The sequence below is a fragment of the Mesoplodon bidens genome, assembly GCF_964165515.1.
Source record: "Mesoplodon bidens genome assembly, chromosome: 1".
Classification (NCBI taxonomy): Eukaryota; Metazoa; Chordata; class Mammalia; order Artiodactyla; family Ziphiidae; genus Mesoplodon; species Mesoplodon bidens.
In genome coordinates, this window is record NC_138176.1 from 172,933,677 (window position 1) to 172,955,395 (window position 21,719).

Genomic DNA, 21,719 nt, shown 5'->3' on the forward strand with positions numbered 1-21,719 from the left:
ACTGCTCATGTTGTTAAAAACAAGAACCATATTTCATGTTTATTCCATAGTACAGGGCACTTGAAGCAAATCAAGACAATTTTCCTGCTAACAAGTGGAGACTTGGAAGAATTCTGACAGTGAAACAAGTTTCTGTAACAGAGATGGGAGAGCAACACACATAAGGCACATACTGTGTTATCAGATCCTGTGTTAAGAGCTTCAAATGTAATAAGTAGGCAATGGGCTGTCTAAAACCAGTGTTTTGTTTTCTACACAGGAATGGCTATAAATTGAGGAAGATTTGATAGAACTGTGGAGAAGCCTTAACACCATTTCAAGATTCTAGATTCTAATGACAGTAGAAACGTAAGATTTTTTCAAAGGAAAACCGTCATGACAAGAATATTAAAAATGTCACTGATGACAGCATGAGGTTCGAAGGAGAGATAGGAGCCTTTGGCAACACTAGTTGGAAAACCATTGTGGTAGTTTTTCAGAGATGATTAGATCCTAAATCAAGTCAGAGACTTGATAAATGATCAGTCACATCTAAGGACGACAAGTGATGGAGAACTGGCAGCAAGGATGAATGAAGGACTTAAGAAGGTTTGAAGACTTCTGCCTCATTTGAGATTCGGTGGATGCCTAGAACTCAGGAAGGAAGCCTTTGTGTGGACCAGTTCACCTCTGGTATGAAGCAGACTATTATAAAAACCAAAGCCAATATAGACATAGGAAGTTAATTCTTGAGTGCTTTTTAACAAGCCTCAGTCTTGGCAACTGCAAAGCATCAGTGGTAATCCTTTTGGTTTCCTACTCATTTATGTTGGTGCTTTCATTGAAAAGGATATTCATGTATATAGGGTCTATATCTAGATTGCTCTGTTCCATTCATCTGTCTAATTATGTATTTGTTACTCAATGTAGCTTAATAAATATAGTCAGGGAGGTCAGACCCCTACTTTAAAAACACTTCCTAGCTATACTCACACATTAATTATAAATTTGAGGAAAACTTAGGAATTATTATTTAAATGCCTATTAAAAAGACTTTATTATATTTTATAACACTTGAAATATTGGGTGGGGTAATTGTGTTTTACTGCTAATAGAATATTAAGAATTATTCAGTGTCACAAGTCAGACTGGGCAATTTGTCATCTTATGGAATATCTCATTTATTATGTGGAAATGAAATAAAGTAGGCAAATAGAAGCTAATTAAATGAAACTTAAATAGATGATTATTAGTATCATTTTTGAATGTAGGTTCTTTATTCATATTGTAAAAATCCTGACTTTTCTAATGGTTTCATTAGAATGAATATGTCAGATAGAGATTTCTTATCAGATCTTTACCTAATGGGGCTCACACCTACATCCCTCTGCCCTTTTCACCCTGTACTTCATCTCTAGGACCATCTTCTCCACATCAATGCCTACAATTACCACCTGGACCACAGACCACCCCTTGAGCTTCAGGTTCTTATTAATGACCTGACAGCCTCACTTGGATTTCTCTTAGGAATCTCCAAGCCAATGCATCCAAACTGAATTAATAATCTGCCTTCTATAAACCTGGTCCTGTTTCAGTATATCTTATGTCAAGGAATAGTACCTAATTAAAAAAAATCTTTCCAGAACAACCACTGCTTATCATTTCTTCTGTCACAGCCATATTCTAAGTCACTACTATTCCTTCCCTGGACTGTTCTCAAAGCTAGCCCATCTTGCTATGCCAACTTTTGGCCAACTCCAATCCACAGAGCAGCCAGAGAGATCCCTTTTTAAAAAGAAAAGTTTAATTATATCACTCTCCGCCTTAAAAGTCTTCAATGATCTTCCAAAATTCTTGACATGGTTTACAAGGTCGCTTTATGCACCTCACTTTCCCTTGCCTGCTGTGCTTCACTGGCCTTTTGTCAGTTCCTGGAAAGAGGAATGCTTCTTCCTGTATTATAAACACTACATAAACGTTACTCATTGTTAATAATAACCATAAGCAAAAACTGATCTTACATTCATTATATAACAGAGTTATTTGTTATAGAATAAAAATTTAACAGTAATGTCAATATAAGTAATATATTTGTATACTAACAGCTTTATCAGATACTTATTTGGAAAAAAAAAAAACCTGGTTAATTTTAAGGGAGAATTCACATCTCATTATCAAGTGTTCTGACCTTTGAACATGGTTCCTTCTCATTATCAGGTATTTTATATGTCCTTTTAGTAATTTTTATAGTTTTCTCCCTAAATATCTGATAAACTTCTTGTTAGATTTCTTCTAAGGTACTTTATCTGCAAAGGATAGTTCTCTGTCTAGAGTCATTTCCTTCTTTTATTACAGTAAACAGGAACTCTAGAAAAACCAAATAATTTTGATTGCCTCTTTAAAGGGATTATTTATTTATTCTGAGCTTTCCTTGTATGTTATATTTCTTGTATTATAGATACAATTAGATTAATTCCTGCTGTTTTATCCATTACTATTTATCCTGTATCCTAATGAACTTTTAAATAAATTTTTTATGTATGTATGTATGTATGTATGTATGTATGTTTGTATGTATGTATGTATTGGCTGCATCGGGTCTTCCTTGCTGCGCGAGGGCTTTCTCTAGTTGCGGCGAGCGGGGGCTACTCTTCGTTGTGGTGCGCAGGCTTCTCACTGTGGTGGCTTCTTCTGTTGCGGAGCACGCACTCTAGGCATGCAGGCTTCAGTAGTTGTGGCTCGTGGGCTCTAGAGCACAGGCTCAGTAGTTGTGGCGCACGGGCTTAGTTGCTCCGCGGCATGTGGGATCTTCCCGGACCAGGGCTCGAACCCGTGTCTCCTGCATTGGCAGGCGGATTCTTAACCACTGCGCCATCAGGGAAGCCCCTAATGATTTTTTAAACTAACTTTGCTGACTGATGAATGGATTTTTTTTCCACCACTAGTTCAAATGTTATAAATTCCATTCGTAATCATCTAAAAAATTTTTAAACATACACTTCTCAAATATGTTTTTCTGACAATATCTAGAGCAGTGTTTTCCAAGCTGTGGGTCATGACTCTTTAGTGGGCCATGAAATCAGTTTAGTAGGTCAAAACTAGCATTTAAAAGAGAAATGAAAGTTCATAAAAAATATTTTACTGAATCATAGTGATCCTCAGCAATAACTATATAGGATATATTAACTTTTTAATATCTAGATATTACCTTTGTTACATATAATAAGGTGAAGTATTGTTTTGTTTTATTTATTTACTTGAATATATATATATGTCTGTATAGTTGTTTGTAATATAAAATGTTTTTTACTCGTGGTCACAGCACAAAGTTTGAAAAACACTGATCTTGGAGTTAATCAGTATCTAAATCCTCCCAACTCCAAACAAAGCATAAAACATTACCACACTTAGTTTATATAGGTGCCCCACCCCCTCCCACTACCTACCCACCCCTGATTTGATAAGAGTATTGAATTATACTTATTGTTATTTCAATTAAAAAATGTAAGTACTCAACTTATTTAAACTTAACAGTAAGGTTGACTAATTTCTTTGCTCACCATGGCCTCGTGTTCCGGACAGATTGGTTCCGGTTTCATATATCTTCTTTCTGGATTACGTCCTTTAGTAATTCTTTCATAGTAGTGCTGTGGGTAGTAAACTTACTGAGTCTTTGAAATGTTGGCAAATAGCTTTATTTATTCTTCCTACTTTGGCTGGGTATAAAATTCTAGATTTTTTTCAACAGTGATTCTCTTTGGGGTTAGGGGAGAAGAAGGAGGGAGCCAGGGACAATTGGAATTTGGGTTGATAGTTAAAGACTTTACCTACATTATTTAGAATTTTAAACTATTTTCATATATATATATACATACATATAGTTTACTATTTTGTCACTACTTGTTAATATTTAATTTTTTTACGATTAAAAAAATTTTTTAAGGAATGTACTTATATATTCATTGTGCAATTCATAAGTAAAAAGGACACTTACGTGTAAGGGAGAACTTGGATCAATTCTAAATCTTCTAGGACTTGGGCTTCTACCAAATTTGCAGCCATTGAAATACATACTCCAAGAACAGCCAAAAGAGAAGGAAGCTCCGCAAGTCTCTGGATCAATTCCTTGACATGTACAGGTACGACTGTAAGATGGTAATTGCAAGGGAATGAACTGATATAGTAGGACAATACCTCAAATAGAACATTTCAGGTTCATATAACTACAGAAGTATAGATGGATAATGAAATGATTTTAACACATCTATTTTATTACTTATTTAAAATAGTGTTACGTTAACAACACAGGGCTAACTGTACTTGAATATAACTAAATCTTCAATTGAAATGTTTGGTCAAGATTGTAAATCCAAATAAAAGGCAACAAACTATACAGATCTGATATATCCGTAACGTATTTGATTTGGAGATGTCCAAGGAAGGGAAATAAAGGGCTTGGATTTTAATCCTAGATTGGTTTCCTGTCAAAAGTGAAAATTAAAGCATCTCATTATCTCTTTGGACTTCATCCTTCCTTTGTAAAATGACATTGATATACTTCTGTGAGGACTGATTAAGGATAATATGTGTTGTATGTGAAATCACTTTGTCAATTTAAAGAAAGCCTTTATAAATGTCATGAGAAAAAATTGAGGAGGAAGCTCGTTTCATTCAGTGACTGAGTAATTTTATAACCTTGGGGGCATTTCTGAAACCCCAAAACGACTCTATACTAAGGATGACAATGATAAGAACATACACACAAAGATGTGAAACCAAAGAAGGAATGTACACCCTTGTGGTTCCTATTTGCATAATGCTTGAAACTTCTAATAGTATGGAATTAGTACTTATATGACTTAAAAATACAAATGGACTTCCCTGGTGGCGCAGTGGTTAAGAATCCGCCTGCCAATGCAGGGGACACGGGTTCAATCCCTGGTCTGGGAAGATCCCACATGCCGCAGAGCAACTAAGCCTGTGCACCACAACTACTGAGCCTGCACTCTAGAGACCGTAAGCCACAACTACTGAACCCACATGCCACAACTACTGAAGCCCACGAGCCTAGAGCCCGTGCTCCACAACAAGAGAAGCCACCACAATGAGAAGCCCATGCACTGCAACAAAGAGCAGCTCCTGCTTGCCACAACTAGAGAAAGCCCGCACGCAGCAATGAAGACCCAATGCAGACAAAAATAAATAAATAAATAAAATAAAATTACTTACATAAAAAAAATACAAACAATTAAAAAAAACCACGTTTTTAAAAAACAGTGAGTAAAAAGAATATAGAAATTTAGAGATCAAAACTGTAAGTATTTTTGGACTCCCCTGGTGGTCCAGTGGTAAAGAATCCGCCTTACAATGCAGGGGATGTGGGTTTGATCCCTGGTCAGGGAACTAGGATCCCATATGCTGCGGGGCAGCTAAGCCCGAGTGCCACAACTACTGAGCTCACACACATCAACTGGAGCCGGCGTGCCGCAAACTACAGAGCCCACATACTCTGGAACCTGCGCACCACAACTACAGAAGAGAAGACCCGCACGCCACAACTAGAGAGAAGCCCGAGAACCACAAGGAAGAGCCCTCGTGGCACAACGACAGATCCCGCACACCTCAAAGAAGATCCCACGTGCTGCAACTAATACCCGACACAGCCAAAAATAAATAAAATCTTAAGAAAAAAACTATAAGTATTTTTAGTTGTGAAAGTCAGGAAAATGCCTGATATATTTGAATATAAAAAGGATCATTTAAGACACTATGAAGGAAAAAAAGGAAGGAGGAATAGTTCAAATATTCTAACTTCCACTAAGATGGACTATATGCTTTTAAAGGGGCAAAAGATTACAATAACTTGAAAAGGAAGAAAAATAGGATATAAATAGGATCAAAGAAGGTAAATTTGAAATTGCAGAATTTCAAAGAAGTTGCCAAACAAGTAGAAAAATGTAGTTTAACTCTTAACTGTGAGACCTAAAAGTTTCTGTTAAACAGTCAACATCACCAATGATGAGACCGATAGACTTAAAATAGCTCCTAATATTATGGCCTGCCAAAAATTCCTGAATTGAATTAAATCAGGAAGAAACAATCCTACAATCCAAAATTGAGCAACAGTCTACAAAATTAGCCTGTCCTTTTCAAAAAGGAAATGCCATGAAACACAAAAAAAGACTGAGATAAAAGGATTAAGAGACCCAAAAGACAAAACAACTCAATCCATCAAATCATGGGTAGGGGAAAATTAGTATGAAGTATTACTGGAGAATAGATAATATTTGAATTAGAGAATAGCATTTTATCTAAGTGAAACTTCCTGGTTTTGATAATTGTACTGGTGTTAAGTAAGAGAATGTCCTCATTCTTAGAAAACACCCTCTGAAGTATTATTTAGGGGAAAAAGTCATAAAGTTTGCAACTAGTTCACAAATTATTCCGAAAGAAAGTATAGAAAAGCAATAATGATAATAACATGTAAGCTTGTGTGTATGTGTGACCATGTGTATAAGTGTAAATGTAACAAACCATTAACATCTGTGGAATCTAGATAAGGGGTATATAAGAGTTCACTGAAATATTCTTGCATCATTTCTGTAAATATAAAAATTTTAAAAAGTGATAGGCTGGATCTACATTGAGTGAAATAGAATAAAACTATTTATGATTATTGGGAAAAATAAGTTTATATGTATATCATTTAGAACTGTTTCTCTATACAAGAGGTATTATTATTATTATTGTGAATCCACATAACAAAATAGAAACATTAAAAATGATGTATACAACTAATATGTATAAAATAGATAAGAAATTGCTGTATAAAAAACAAGTAAAATTCAAAACATAAATGATGTATACATACTTGGGATTAGGAAGATTAACAAAAATATAATGAAATGATTTTAAACATAAAGGAATGTTCTGGAAGGTACACAAATAATCTTGTGTGGAGGTTAGAGAGTGAATGATATATATTTTGTTTATAATTTGTATAATGACATTTCTTTTAAAAAAGAAAGAACTTTATGAGGAAAACTACACAAAACGCTCTTGAAGAACATAAAAGTAAACTTTAACAAATGGAAAGAAAAATCATATTATGGGACTGGAAGATTCAATATCATAACAATGTCAGTTTATTCTAAGTTAATTTAATGCAATCCCATTAAAAATACCATTAGATTTATCTTAAAACTAGACAAATTGATTATAAAGTTCATTTGGAAGCACAAACATAAAATAACAAAGAAAGCGTTGAAAAAGAGCAAGAATAGTGAGCTAGCCTTACCAAATATTAAAATATATTATAATGCCTCTATAACTTAAAAAATGTGGTACTAGTATATGAAAAGACCAGACAGTGATACAGAATTCATATAAAAGAGAGGACTCCATTATATACAGTTTTTATATAAGGTTGTATTTCAAATCAAGGGGAAAGAAGTACTCTTTAGTAAGTAGTATTGGGATAAATGGAAAAAAGAATAGAATGGATCTCCTCTTCCCACTTCTGTCCAGCATAAATTTGAAATGCATCAGAGATTTACGTTTTAAAAATGTCCAATTTCAACAATAAAAGAAAACATGGGTGAATTATTCTATAACTCACGTGAGAGAAAAATGTTCTTAAATACCACTCAAAATTCAGACACAATAAGGGGAAAGATAGATACAATAAATTACATTAAAAAGAAAACTTGTGCAAAAGGTGACATAGCAGAAGTAAAAAGACAAATATCAAAGTGGCAAAAGCATTTAGAATTAAATCGCAAAGGGAGAGAAAAAATGAACACTCCTTTTGAAATAGGGGGTAGAATAATGAACAGATGGCTGACCATAAAAAAGAACAAAATAATGCCATTTGTAGCAACATGGATACAACTAGAGATTATCATACTAAGTGAAGTAAGGCAGAAAGAGAAAGACAAATACCATATGATATCACTTACATATGGAATCTAAAATACGACACAAATGAATAAACCTACAAAACCAAAACAGACTCACAAATATAGAGAACAGACTTGTGGTTGCCAAGGGGTGGGGGAGGGAAGAACTGGGAGTTTGGGATTCACAGACTCAAACTGTTATGATATAGGATAGATAAACAACAAGGTCCTCCTGCACAGCACAGGGAACTATATTCAATATCCTGTGATAAACCATAAATGGAAAAGAATATGTATATATATACATATATATATATCTGAGTCACTTTGCTGTACAGTAGAAATTAAACACAACATTGTAAATCAATTATACTTCAACAAAATTTGAAAAATAAAAAACAAATGGCAAATGCTCTTAACCATATGAAAAAATACTCTTATTCATAATATGAAAAATACAAATCAACGTAAACTGATGACATTTATCCTCTGTTAGATGGGCAAAACTCAAGTTTGACAACATTGGAAAACTGTAGAAAAACAGATATTCTCTTACAGTGCTATAGGAAATACAAATTGTACAATTCCTTACGGAGGAGCTGTTCCTTTATAGAAAAACCTCTCTCCTCCAGATTCCAGGGGTGAGAAGGATCAGGTACCAAAGAGAGAAGCAAGAAAAGAATATTCTAAAGGAGAATATCCTAAAATGGTCTTAACCCACTATGAAACCAAGTATCTCTTTAAAGAAATGTTCACTCTTTAGTTGCACAATACCTAAAATTCTGTTCTCCCATATAACATATGTAGTTGGAAGTTAATTTAACATGATATAATAGACTGAATGCAAAACAGTACAAAACAGATTTGATTACTTTTCATTGAGAGTGCATCTTCGGTCTGTGGGATGACCATTGTATGACTTTAGACTTTCCGTAAGCTGCGAGTACAATTTGTCAGCCATTGGAAGAGGGATGCCGTCCCATACCATGATGAGCACCACCATCACAGCTGTTGGACAGTGGTGGCCTGCACGCTGTCGAACGAGACAAAGAACTTTCTCTTCATCGCTGCTTCTTCTTAAAACCTGCCAAAGCAGAATGCATACATTTATGGAAAACAAGAAACCTAATGTCGAATGCAGTGGATATTGTTTTTAAAGCTCTGCATCATTACATTCTAGTTTTTAAAAAATTACTATTTCTTAAAGGGTTGAAGCCTATAGGACCTTCAGGTGTTAGACTAGCTGCCTCCATACAACTCATCACAGGGTATCCAAGGTTACTTGACTAACAAACAACAGGCAGAAATCTGTGGAAACAGTCTGTGTTTTATCTCACTGTTGATACAGTATTGCAAAACAGACAACAGAAGACCCCATGGAAAAGAGTCTAATTAACTCATCTGCTCTTCCATAATTGCCACAACAGGACAAATCTAGCTAGATAGAAATAACCTAGTACTCCCAGCATTAAAAATAAACTCTGAGCACTGTATTTAGCATCTGAGGAAAGTTATTGATGTTTTCCTTGGGCAAATGGTTTTGCCATTTAGAATAACTAATACATAAAGCAATACTCCTGCAATTCCTGTGATTTTTTCCATGCTATCACATGGATTTATCATACCCATCTTATCATAAGATTAAGGTGGTCTACCTGACATGGAGAATGCAAATTACAACAATTCATTTTGAATATTTATCCTTTTATCTTACCCTGCATCATAACCATGAGTTGCTAAAAAAAGGATTCCTAAGTATTTAAAATACTGCCCAGTGGTCCTAGTGTTTATCCTAGTGTTTATTTTTTTTATTACATTAAAATATTGACATCATGTAAAACCATCCAACTATGTTTAAAAGTCCCTCCATATATCACAAATTTACAGCGAGACTGATCACATTAATCAGTACATAATCAGTAAATGATGAAACTGCCCACCCCTGTGACGAGAATGGAGCACCCAATAGCATAATTAATATTCCATTTTTGTTGCTATAATATTACAAAAACTTGAGATGAAACTTCTTAAGATGTTAGTTACCCAATATCACTTTCTTCTGTCACTCCAGATGGTTAACAATCATTGCTACCAAGGCATCCCTTGAGTAGAGTTGGCTTTAGGACCTTCCCCCTAAACACAATTACGTATATTAAAATTTTTTTCTATATTTATATGTCCTTTAACAGCCAAATAAGAATACATTTGCTTTCAAATAAGCTCAAACGCAAAATGATATATTGTAGCAAACAAAATGACACCAGATAATCTTCATGTTGTCAAACCAACAAAGTTATAGTGATCCAGTCTTTGTGTGGGAAATGCTAAAATGCTATGTATTCATTGTATTTGTGCCTTTGCCAGATCTTCCATATTTCCTTCAGTGAATAATGGAAAATTGAACATAATGAGTCTTTAAATTCAGATATAGGTTTAATAAGCTGCTTAAGTATTGCTATGGTATGGATATTTATGTCCACCCCCAATTCATAAAATAAATCCTAAATCCCAACGATGGTATTAATAGGTGGGGCCTTTGGGTGGTGATTAGGTCATGAGGGGGAAGCTCTCATGAGTGGGATTAGTGTTCTTATAAAAGAGACCCCACAGAGCTATGCAGCCCCTTTTACCACATGAAGACACAAAGAGAGGAGGGACCACCAATCATGCTGGCACCCTGATCTTCAAGTTCCAAACCCCAGAACTGTGAGATATAAATTTCTGTTGTTTATAAGCCACCCAGTCTGATATTTTCTCATAGCAGTCTAAAAGGAGTAAGACAAATATTAAACCTGTATAAGAACTTTGAAAACTATAAAAATATTATTGAAAGGAATTAAAGACCTAAATAAATGAAGAGAGATACCATTTTTATGAAAGAGTAATTACTATAATGATGTCAATTTCCCCAAAATTGGTTTCCAGATTTGATACAATTCCAATCAAAACCCTACCAGAGGGGGCTTCCCTTGTGGCGCAGTGGTTAAGAGTTTGCCTGCCAATGCAGGGAACACGGGTTCGTGCCTCGGTCCAGGAAGATCCCACATGCCACGGAGCGGCTGGGCCCTTGAGCCATGGCTGCTGATCCTGCACGTCCGGAGCCTGTGCTCCGCAACGGGAGAGACCACAACAGTGAGAGGCCCGCATACCGCAAAAAACAAACAAACAAACAAACAACAACAAAAAAGAACCCTACCAGAGGGACTTCCCTGGTGGCGCAGTGGTTAAGAAACCACCTGCCAATGCAGGGGATACGGCATCGATCCCTGGTCCAGGAAGATCCCACATGCCACAGAGCAACTACGCCCGTGTGCCACAGCTACTGAGCCCACGCGTCTAGAGCCCGTGCTCCACAACAGAAGCCACCGCAATGAGTAGCCCCTGCTCACCGCAACTAGAGAAAGCCCGCATAGCAACGAAGACCCAACACAGCCAAAAATAAATAAACTCATATATATATATATATATATTTATAAAACCCTACCAGAATTAGTTTTGTTTGGGGGTGGAATTGACAAACTTGTTGCAAAGTTTATATGGAAATGCAAAGGACCAAGAAGTGACAAGGAACAAAGACAGAGAAAGTGATTTACCAGGTATCAAGATCTACTGTAAAGTTATAGTAATTAAGATACTCTAGTATTAGTGCAGTGACAGATAAGAAGATCAATGGAACAAAACAGAGTGCAGGAGATCCATATAAATATGGTCACCTGACTGTATGACGACGTTGACACTGCAGTGAAATGCAAAACAGCAGTCTTTCAATAAATGGTACTGGATAGACATCCATATGGGAAAAAAAAAAAGAATCTTGATGCCTACTTCACACGAGTGACAAGTTATATTGTAGATCTAACTATGAAAGATAATCATTAAGTTTTTAGAAGAAAACACCTTCAAGACCTGGAATAGGTATAATATTTTAAAATAGATTACCAAATTTAATAATCCTAAAGGAAAAAGTTAAGAAGCTGGAATATATTAAAATTAAGAATTTCTGTTTATCAAAAGCATTAACTAACAAAAGATTAAGTATAAAGGCAATCAATACAGTGGGAGACATAGCTGCAATATATATAATCAACAAACTATTCTTACCCAAAATATATAAAGAACTTCCTCAAATGAGTAATAAAAGCAAAGTAGAAAACTGGCCAAAAAAATTAAATAAGCTCAACACAAGACAATATCCAAACAGATGTTGAACATATGAAAATATGCTCAACATTATTAGTCATCTAGCAAAGTAAAAAAACTTAAAAGCACTACATATGTGGGTGGGGTTATAAAACGGTGTAACTGCCATGGAAAACAGTATGAAGTTCCTCAAAAAATTAAAAATAGAACTACCATATGACCAAGCAATCCCACTTCTGAATATATATCCAAAAGAACTGAAAGTAAGGTCTGAAACAGATATTTGCAAACCCATGTTCATTGACTCACACAAAAGAATATTAGTCAGACTTAAAAAGTAAGGAAATCCTGTCATGTGGCAAATGGATGAAACTTGAGGACATAATTCAAAGTGAAATAAGCCTGTCATGAAAAGACAAACATTTTATGATTTTACTTACAAATCATATTCAAAGTCAGAGAAACATAAAGTTGAATGGTGTTAGGGGCTAGGGTCATAGAAAAATAGGGAGTTGTTTAAGGGGTATAGGGTTTCAGATTTGCAACATGAAAATGTTAATTTTCATTTAATTGTTGTTTCACAACAATGTGAATATACATAATACTACTGAACTGTACACTTAAAAATGGTTAAGATGGTAAATTTTACATTATGTGTTATTTTACCACAATAAAAAAGAGAGGAGGGTTTCCCTGGTGGCACAGTGGTTGAGAGTCCGCCTGCCGATGCAGGGGACACGGGTTCGTGCCCCGGTCCAGGAAGATCCCACATGCCACGGAGCGGCTGGGCCCGTGAGCCATGGCTGCTGATCCTGCACGTCCGGAGCCTGTGCTCCGCAACGGGAGAGGCCACAACAGTGAGAGGCCCGCGAACCGGAAAAAAAAAAAAAAAAAAAGAGAGGAAAGTCTTCTTTAAAAAAGCACTACAGACCCAGGAGATTATCTAAAATGAAAAAGATAGAAAATGTCAAGTGTTGATAAGAATGTAGAGCAACTGGAACACTGGTACATTATTCATATGAGAATGTAAAAAAAAGATAACCACTTTGGAAAACTATGTGTTAGTATCAACCAAAGCTGCACACATGCATATCCCACCCCCTCAGCAATTCCACTTCTAGGTATATAACAAACAGAAATGTATTCTTATATTTCCTAAAGATAACACCACTATTGATGACGACCCAAAACTGGTAAAAACCCAAATGTTAATCACCAGAAGAATGGCTCAATGAGATGAGAATGATCTACAGTTACAAGCAACATGGCTTAATCTCACAATTATAATGCCGTGAGGAAGACAACAGAATACATATGCAGAAGAATACATATTACAAGACTGCATTTACATAAAGTTCAAATCAGGCAAGATTAATCAATAATGTTAGAAGGCAGGAGAGTGGTTACTCTTTAGGGAGTAGCTAGTGACTGGGAAGGGGCAAGAGTACTTCTGAAGGGTAAGTAATATTGACTGCTGGTTACACCAGTGTGTACACTTTAGAAAAATTCTGTGACCTTAGGGATTTCTGAAGTCTTCTGCATGTATATCACACTAAACTTAAAAGTGTACCTTAACCTAAATTTAAAACAAAAAACAGAAACTGCTTAGTCATTTACTGGCTCAGGACACTGTAGCAATTTTATTAACCTTTCTATAGTAGCACAGACCTCGGATCTAATAAATATTACCCACTATTTTATGTCTCTTTGCTTTATTACTGCATACTTGGCTCCTGAGCACAGAACTCAGCTTACGGGAGGCTCTCATCAAATATTTGTTGAACGAACCCACAAAAACCCAATGTGGTTTCATTTTATGAAAATTTCAAAAACAGGTGATACTATTAATAAGACGGAAACTCTCATTTCAGAAACAGATTTTAAGTGATACGAATAGTCTAAATTTTAAAACTTTTGAAGGTAACCACATTTTTTTTGTAACTGGAACAAAGTATTGATTGGTAAGCTATTGAAGCTGGGGCCTCTTGACAGACTCACTTTATAAATTTATTCATTTTATTTTCTTTTTGGCTGCGTTGGGTCTTCATTGCTGAGCGCTTACTTTCTCTACTTGTGGTGAGTTGGGGCTACTCTTCGTTGTGGTGCATGGGCTTCTCATTGCAGTGGCTTCTCTTTGTTTCGGAGCGCGGGCTCTAGGCACACGGGCTCCGTAGTTGTGGCTCACGGGCTCTAGAGTGCATGAACGGGCTTAGTTGCTCTGTGGCATGTGAGATCTTCCTGGACCAGGGCCCTGCATTGGCAGGCGGATTCTTAACCACTGTGCCACCAGGGAAGCCCGACATTTACTTTAGATGGTAAATGATGCACCCAAACATCTGAGTAATGTAATGATCATGACTACTGTCCTGTCACTTTTTAATATTTATTCTTATATTACATGCGATGCAATTGTTATATCTGTGAAACACCACACATTCTTTTAGGACTTGTGCTAAAATCATAACCCAGATTGAATAATGTTGGAATGAAGAATGTTTTAAAAAAATATATATATTTTTTTATTGGTCTTTTTTTTTTAATGGCTGAGTAATATTCCGTTGTATAAATACACCACATCTTTTTTTTTTTTTCCCTCTTGCGGTACGCGGGCCTCTCACTGTTGTGGCCTCTCCCGTTGCAGAGCGCAGGCTCCAGACGCGCAGGCTCAGTGGCCGTGGATCACGGGCCCAGCTGCTCCGCAGCATGTGGGATCTTCCCGGACCGGGGCACGAACCTGTGTCCCCTGCATCGGCAGGCAGACTCTCAACCACTGCGCCACCAGGGAAGCCCAAGAATGTTTTAAATAAATGGCTTTTGTAAATACCATCCACTTGTCTTTTTTTTTTTTTTAATATGTATTTATTTATTTGGTTGCATCAGGTCTTAGTGGCAGGGGGGCTACTTAGTTGCAGCCCACCAGCTTCTTAGTTGTGGCAGGTGGGCTCCTTAGTTTCAGCTTGCATGTGGGATCTAGTTCCCGACCAAGGATCAAACCCAGACCCCCTGCATTGGGAGTGCGGAGTCTTAACCACTGCGCCACCAGGAAAGTCCCACCATCCACTTGTCTTTTGATATCAGCTTTATTGAAACGTAATTTAAATATCATGAAATTCATCCTTTCAAAGTATGCAATTCAATGGTTATTAGTACATTCAGAGTTGGCCAACCATTACCACCAATATATAATTTTAGAACATTTTCATTCTCTGAAAAGAACCCCATTAGCACTCATGCCAAATTTCTCTCTTTTCTTGGCCACCATTACTCCTCCTTTGTATTTCTGTAAGTTTTGCTTATTTGGGACATTTCATATAAATGGAATCCTCTAACATGTGATCTTTTGTTTCTGGCTTCTTTTACTTAGCATAATATTCATTCATGTTTATAGTATTTATCAGTACTTCATTCCTTTTTATTGCCAAATAATATTCCATTGCATGGATATTCAATTTTATGTTTATCCATTCATTGGTTGCCATTTGGATTGTTTCAACTTTTGCTATTATGACTGATGCTGCTATCAACATTCATGTAATAAGTTTTTATATAGACACATTTTCATTTCTCTTGGGTATATACCTAGGAGTGGAATTGCCTGGCCATATGGAACCGTGAGTCTTCCAACTTTGCTCTTCTTTCTCAAGATTATTCTGGCTACTCTAACATATTTTACTGTTAACTTAAGATAGGACACTCATACATTTAGAGATGATGCTGAGAGTGTAAACAGCAGCTGAAATCAAAGTGACCAGTGATTGGAGATTGGTATGCTCTGAGAATTTATTCCCATACTTAGTATTTATCCCTGTGACCACTACATTTCAATACTTTGTATCACAGAGAAAACTGAAGTAGGATTTCCACAGAAAAAGCCATTCTCATTAATTAATGTATTAGATGCAACTTTTCTGATTAAAATTTGTATTTAAAATCCATTGTATTGCTATCACTATTTCTCTCCTGAGTTTAAATCCTGCATTTTCTATTTTCTCTAAATTATCATCAAAATTATTTGAGCAAAAGAGTTCTGGGTAGCTACTAAAGCTGTGTCTAATCAAATCCTCCTATAATTTCTAGAGAAATTAACATCAAAAGCAACTAACAAGGAAAAAAATACTGCTGCAAACTAATCTGGAGAAGGAAATGAAGACCTTATGCTCTCAATTTTGAAAAGTAGCTGAAAATGAACAGTAAGTTTCTAAAGAGCCTAATCAAACTTATAAGCTTTTGCACAGCAAAGGAAACCATAAATAAGATGAAAAGACAATATACTGAATGGAAGATATTTGCAAACGATGTGACCAACAAAGGATTAATCTCCAAAATATACAAATAGCTCATACGGCTCAATAACAACAACAACAAAAAAACCCAAACATGCCAATCACGAAATGCGCAGAAGAGCTAAAGACATTTCTCCAAAATGGAATACAGATGGCCAACAGGCACATGAAAAGATGTTCAACTTTGCAAATTATTAAAGAAATGCAAATCAAAACTACAATGAGGTACCACTTCACACCAGTCAGAATGGCCATCATTAAAAAGTCTACAAATAATAAATAATGGAGGTGGTGTAGAAAAAAGGAACCCTCCTACACTGTTGGTGGGAATGTAAATTGGTGCAGTCACTATGAAAAACAGTATGGAACTTCCTCAGAAAACTAATAGAGTTGCCATATGATCTAGCAATCCCACTCCTGGACATATATCCAGACAAAACTATAATTCAAAGAGATACATGCACCCCTATATTCATAGCAGCACTATTTACAATAGCCAAGACATGGAAACAACTTAAATGTCCATTGACAGATGAATGGATAAAAAAGATGTGAGATACACACACACACACACACACACACACACACACACACGCACAATGGAATACTACTCAGCCATTAAAAAGAATGAAATAATGCCATCTGCAGCAACATGGATGGACCTAAAGATTACCATACCATGTGAAGTAAGTCAGAAAGAGAAAGACAAATACCATATGATATCACTTACATGTGGAATCTAAAACATGACACAAATGAACTTATTTACAAAACAGAAACAGACTCACAGACTTAAATAGACATAAACTCAAATACATAGAGTACAGATTTATGGTTGCTAAGGGGGAGAGAGGGTGGAGGAGGGATGGATTGGGAGTTTGGGATTAGGAGAAACAAAAGATGCAAACTATTATATATAGAATGGATAAACAAGGTCCTACTATATAGCACAGGGAACTATATTCAATATCTTGTAATAAACCATAATGGAAAAGAATCTGAAAAAAAAAATGTATATATGTATGTATAACGGAATCACTTTGCTGTATACCCAAAACTAACACAACATTACACATCAACTATACTTCAATAAAATAAATTTTAAAAAAAGGATACATGGTCCAAGAGCTGAAAAATAAAATAATTTTTAAAATAGACTTCCCTGGTGGTCCAGGGCATAAGACTCTGTGCTCTTACTGCTAGGGCCCCGAGTATGATCCCTGGTTGGGGAACTAGATCCCACATGCATGGCGCAGTTAAGAGTCCACATGCCACAACTAAGGATTCTGCATGCAACAACTAAAGATCTTTTGTGCCACGACTAAGACCCGGCACAGCCTAAATAAATAAATTAATTAATTAAAAATAAATAAATAAAGTAAAAAAAAAAAAAAAGGCCACTGTCAGAAACAATGTAAGAGCAACAAGTATATCTTTGTATAACCTGAGGAATGAACAATGGGGGAATATCTCTCTTTTCGGTTATACTCAATCTGTGTGGCAATGAATATTCAATGTGTATTGTTTTAGATGTCAGAAATAAATTGATATAAATTAAGTATATGAATTTAGATAAAGCAATTAGTAGCCAGGTCCAAAATACTGTCAGGTTAGCAAGATATTACTCTGCCTAAACATGATATGCTGAAAATTATAATTACCTGGGAAGCTGATCAAATAATACCATAAGTGAAACCCAAAATTGAATGTAAAGGGTCATTTCCATTAATGGAGAAAATATCAGCAATGCATTTTTCTATTGTGATATTGTTAGGGGAGAATATAAGACACTTGTGAGAGGTTTGTATGAATAAGGGTGAAAAGTAGGGTCATACTCTTTTCTGTTTGGAGAGAGTGGAAAGGCTTCATGGAGGAGACCCTTCTTAGAAGACTGAAAAAGAGTTTGCCACCAGAAAAAAGATAGTACAAAGGCAATTCCAATATTCTTGGAAAACCAGCCTACAAGGCAAGGGTGTCATTTAAGGAAGAATTCCGCCAGTTGTATCCATACCAGATGGCTTCTGTGATTATAAGACTCCCTTTATTAAATTATTATACATAATTGGTTCTATTTCTGAAATCTCTGACATAAAGATAATGCTTGTTCTGTTTTCAAGATGTAGCTCAAAGTTCAACACCTCCCCAAAGTCCTTCCTGGAACCCCGTCTCCAAAAGTTACTCTTGGTTCCTCCCTCTTTGTTTCCTCTACGTGCCATTTTCAAGGGGCAAGTGATGGGGAGTAGTAACTAGCACATGGATGACACGACGTATGGCCATGCCTTCTTCACCTAAGAAGGCATATTATAGATAGGCTGCCGACTTGAGTTACTGAGGAGTGATCTTTTGGGGAAAGCTATGTTACCGAGAAGGAGTGTAATCAACAGTTTGAACAGCTGAAGAAAGGTTTTGAGGATCTAGACTTTCTTTGGCAGTTAAGGTATTAGTGATCATTGTGATAGTACCTTCAGAGAAGTGGAGACAAAAGATAGATCAAGGGCTTCCCTGGTGGCGCAGTGGTTGAGAGTCCGCTTGCCGATGGGGGACACGGGTTCGTGCCCCGGTCCGGGAAAATCCCACATGCCACGGAGCGGCTGGGCCCGTGAGCCATGGCCGCTGGGCCTGTGAGTCCGGAGCCTGTGCTCCGCAACGGGAGAGGCCACAACAGTGAGAGGCCCGCGTACCGCAAAAAAAAAAAAAAAAAAAAAAAAAAAAATCAGTCTGATGATCATTAGGAAAAGATTTCTTAGCATTTCTATCATGGAGTCCCCTTGTCCTGGGTTATAAATTGTTTTGCCTCAACAGCCTCTTTATGTATAGCTCTGAAAAGTACATTGTAAACTATATCTGTTACCCTGGGGACAACCTATTTAAATTCCCCACAGGGAGATCTTAAGGCAAGATAGACCAGGATCAAGAGTGATAACCTGGGATATTCTAAATAAACTCTAGTGGTCTAGTGGTTTAGGACCATATTTTACTAAGGATATAAAAACTGGTGGAGAGGAGAAACAAAGTTACTCTTGCAATTTATAAGGAGGTAACTGTAGGTAACAATATTTTTACATTCTTAGGGCATAGAAAGAAGGGTCTCAAAGACCAAGAGCAGTTTCCACTATAGCAGGCAAACTCAGCTTCTAGCCATAGTATATTTATATAGGTAACAGAAAAAGTAAAGTAGCTTTTTAATTCCCCTGCCTCCAAAATCCAGAGAAAATTAGATATATGCATTCTTGCTTTGTACAAAACAAAAAATATTCATAGTGTCAATGAATGGTACACACTGACATTTAATTATCTTCTACTATAATCACTAATTTCCCTTACTGGTATATAGACTTTGTAATTGTTATTTTGGAAACACAGCATTTGGTTTGTTGGATCAGAATTACTACTACATTTGCTGGTACCTGCAGATATTTGAACATACAAAGGCTAATCAAACTATTACTTCTGAAAACTAGGATTAAATGTGAGAATTTAGATCAAATAGACAATGTGATAAAAAAAATGAAAAGAAACAAGTGGTATTATAATTGGAAGACAATTATTTTTTATAGAAAATTCTTTCTAGAAAATTCAAGAGAATCAAAGAAAACTCTACTGTATTTTTTTTTTTTTTTTTTTTTTTTTTTGCGGTAGGCGGGCCTCTCACTGTTGTGGCCTCTCCCCTTGCGGAGCACAGGCTCCGGACGCACAGGCTCAGCGGCCATGGCTCACGGGCCTAGCCGCTCTGCGGCATGTGGGATCTTCCCAGACCGGGGCACGAACCCGTGTCCCCTGCATCGGCAGGCGGACCCTCAACCACTGCGCCACCAGGGAAGCCCTCTACTGTATTTTTTTTTTTTTTTTTTTTTTTTTTTTTGCGGTATGCGGGCCTCTCACCTCTGCGGCCTCTCCCGTTGCGGAGCACAGGCTCCGGACGCGCAGGCTCAGCGGCCATGGCTCACAGGCCCAGCCGCTCCGCGGCATGTGGGATCTTCCCGGACCGGGGCACGAACCCGTGTCCCCTGCATCGGCAGGCGGACTCTCAACCACTGCGCCACCAGGGAAGCCCCTCTACTGTATTTTTAAAGAGAGTAAAACAGGTGGCTCCTTATAACTGTTGAGGACTCAACAGCTTTAATATATACCAGCAATAACTAAATAGAAGTTTGGTTTACAGCTTAAATTAAACATAGCTGTAAGGATTATCTTAAGGGAAATGCATGTAAATAAATCTTAATTAAGCTGTTCCTAGATGGAAGGTTAGACATTAAAAGATTTTAATTCTAGCCACTAATCTACTCCCCATTCTAAGATATATTTAGCTTGTTTCTAAAATTCATATGAAAGATTAAAGGAACATTAAGTCATGAAAAAGATTTTTTAAACAACTGAGAGGGAAATGTCCTTCTAAATTTAAAACTTTTCTAGGGCTTCCCTGGTGGCGCAGTGGTTGGGAGTCTGCCTGCCGGTGCAGGGGGCGCGGGTTCGTGCCCCGGTCTGGGAGGATCCCCCATGCCGCGGAGAGGCTGGGCCTGTGAGCCATGGCCGCTGGGCCTGCGCATCCGGAGCCTGTGCTCCACAACGGGAGGGGCCACAGCAGGGAGAGGCCCGCGTACCGCAAAAACAAAAAAAAACAAAAAAAACTTTTCTACAAAACCATAGCAAAAAAGGCAGTACCAGCCCAGCAATGGTCTAACCTAATGGGTCAATGAACAATGTCAACAAAAATGGACATGTACATGGGACTTCCTTGGTGGTGCAGTGGTTAAGACTCTGAGCTCCCAATGCAGGAGACCCGGGTTCGATCCCTGGTCAGAGAACTAGATCCCACATGCATGCTGCAACTAAGGAGCCCGCCTGCCACAACTAAGACCAGGTGCAAGCAGATAAATAAATAAATATTTAGGGAGTGAAAAAAAAAAAAGGACATGTGGAAAATTAAGTGGATTTTTTTTTTTGGCTGCGTTGGGTTTTCGGTGCTGCTTGTGGGCTTTCTCTAGCTGCAGTGAGCAGGGGTTACTCTGTTGCAGTGTGTGGGCCTCTCATTGTCGTGGCCTCTTGCTGTTATGGCTTCTTTTGTTGTGGAGCACGGGCTCTTGGCGTGTGGGCTCAGTAGTTGCAGTACACAGACTTAGTTGCTCCACGGCATGTGGGATCTTCCTGGACCAGAACCAGGGCTCGAACCCATGTCCCCTGCATTGGCAGGCAGATTCTTAACCACTGCGCCACCAGGGAAGTCCCGAGATATTGACTTTTTACTTACTAGGTAAACAATGACAAAATAAATTTCACCAGTAGATTAATTTTTTATAGTAAAAATGTTTTTAACAACAAGAAAAAGATTTATTCTTTACTAAGTATTATAAATTAAGAATTTGGGAAGAATCCATCCTTTTTCAGCCTTTTTTTACATTAAGCAATTTCTTTGAAGCCT

At 37.1% G+C, this 21,719-nt stretch overlaps 1 protein-coding gene across 4 annotated transcripts in view; it reads right to left on the reverse strand.

Moving 5' to 3' along the window:
* Positions 1–21,719, reverse strand: part of TET1 (tet methylcytosine dioxygenase 1) — a 134,814-nt gene that overhangs the window by 13,391 nt on the left and 99,704 nt on the right. For all 4 annotated transcript variants that reach the window (XM_081224302.1, XM_081224303.1, XM_081224305.1 and 1 more), the window contains 3 exons: positions 8,750–8,961; positions 3,974–4,124; positions 3,540–3,626 (listed from right to left, as the gene is read on the reverse strand). In XM_081224302.1, coding sequence (XP_081080428.1) covers positions 3,540–3,626; positions 3,974–4,124; positions 8,750–8,961 — 450 coding nt within the window. The remainder of the gene's footprint in view (positions 1–3,539; positions 3,627–3,973; positions 4,125–8,749; positions 8,962–21,719) is intronic.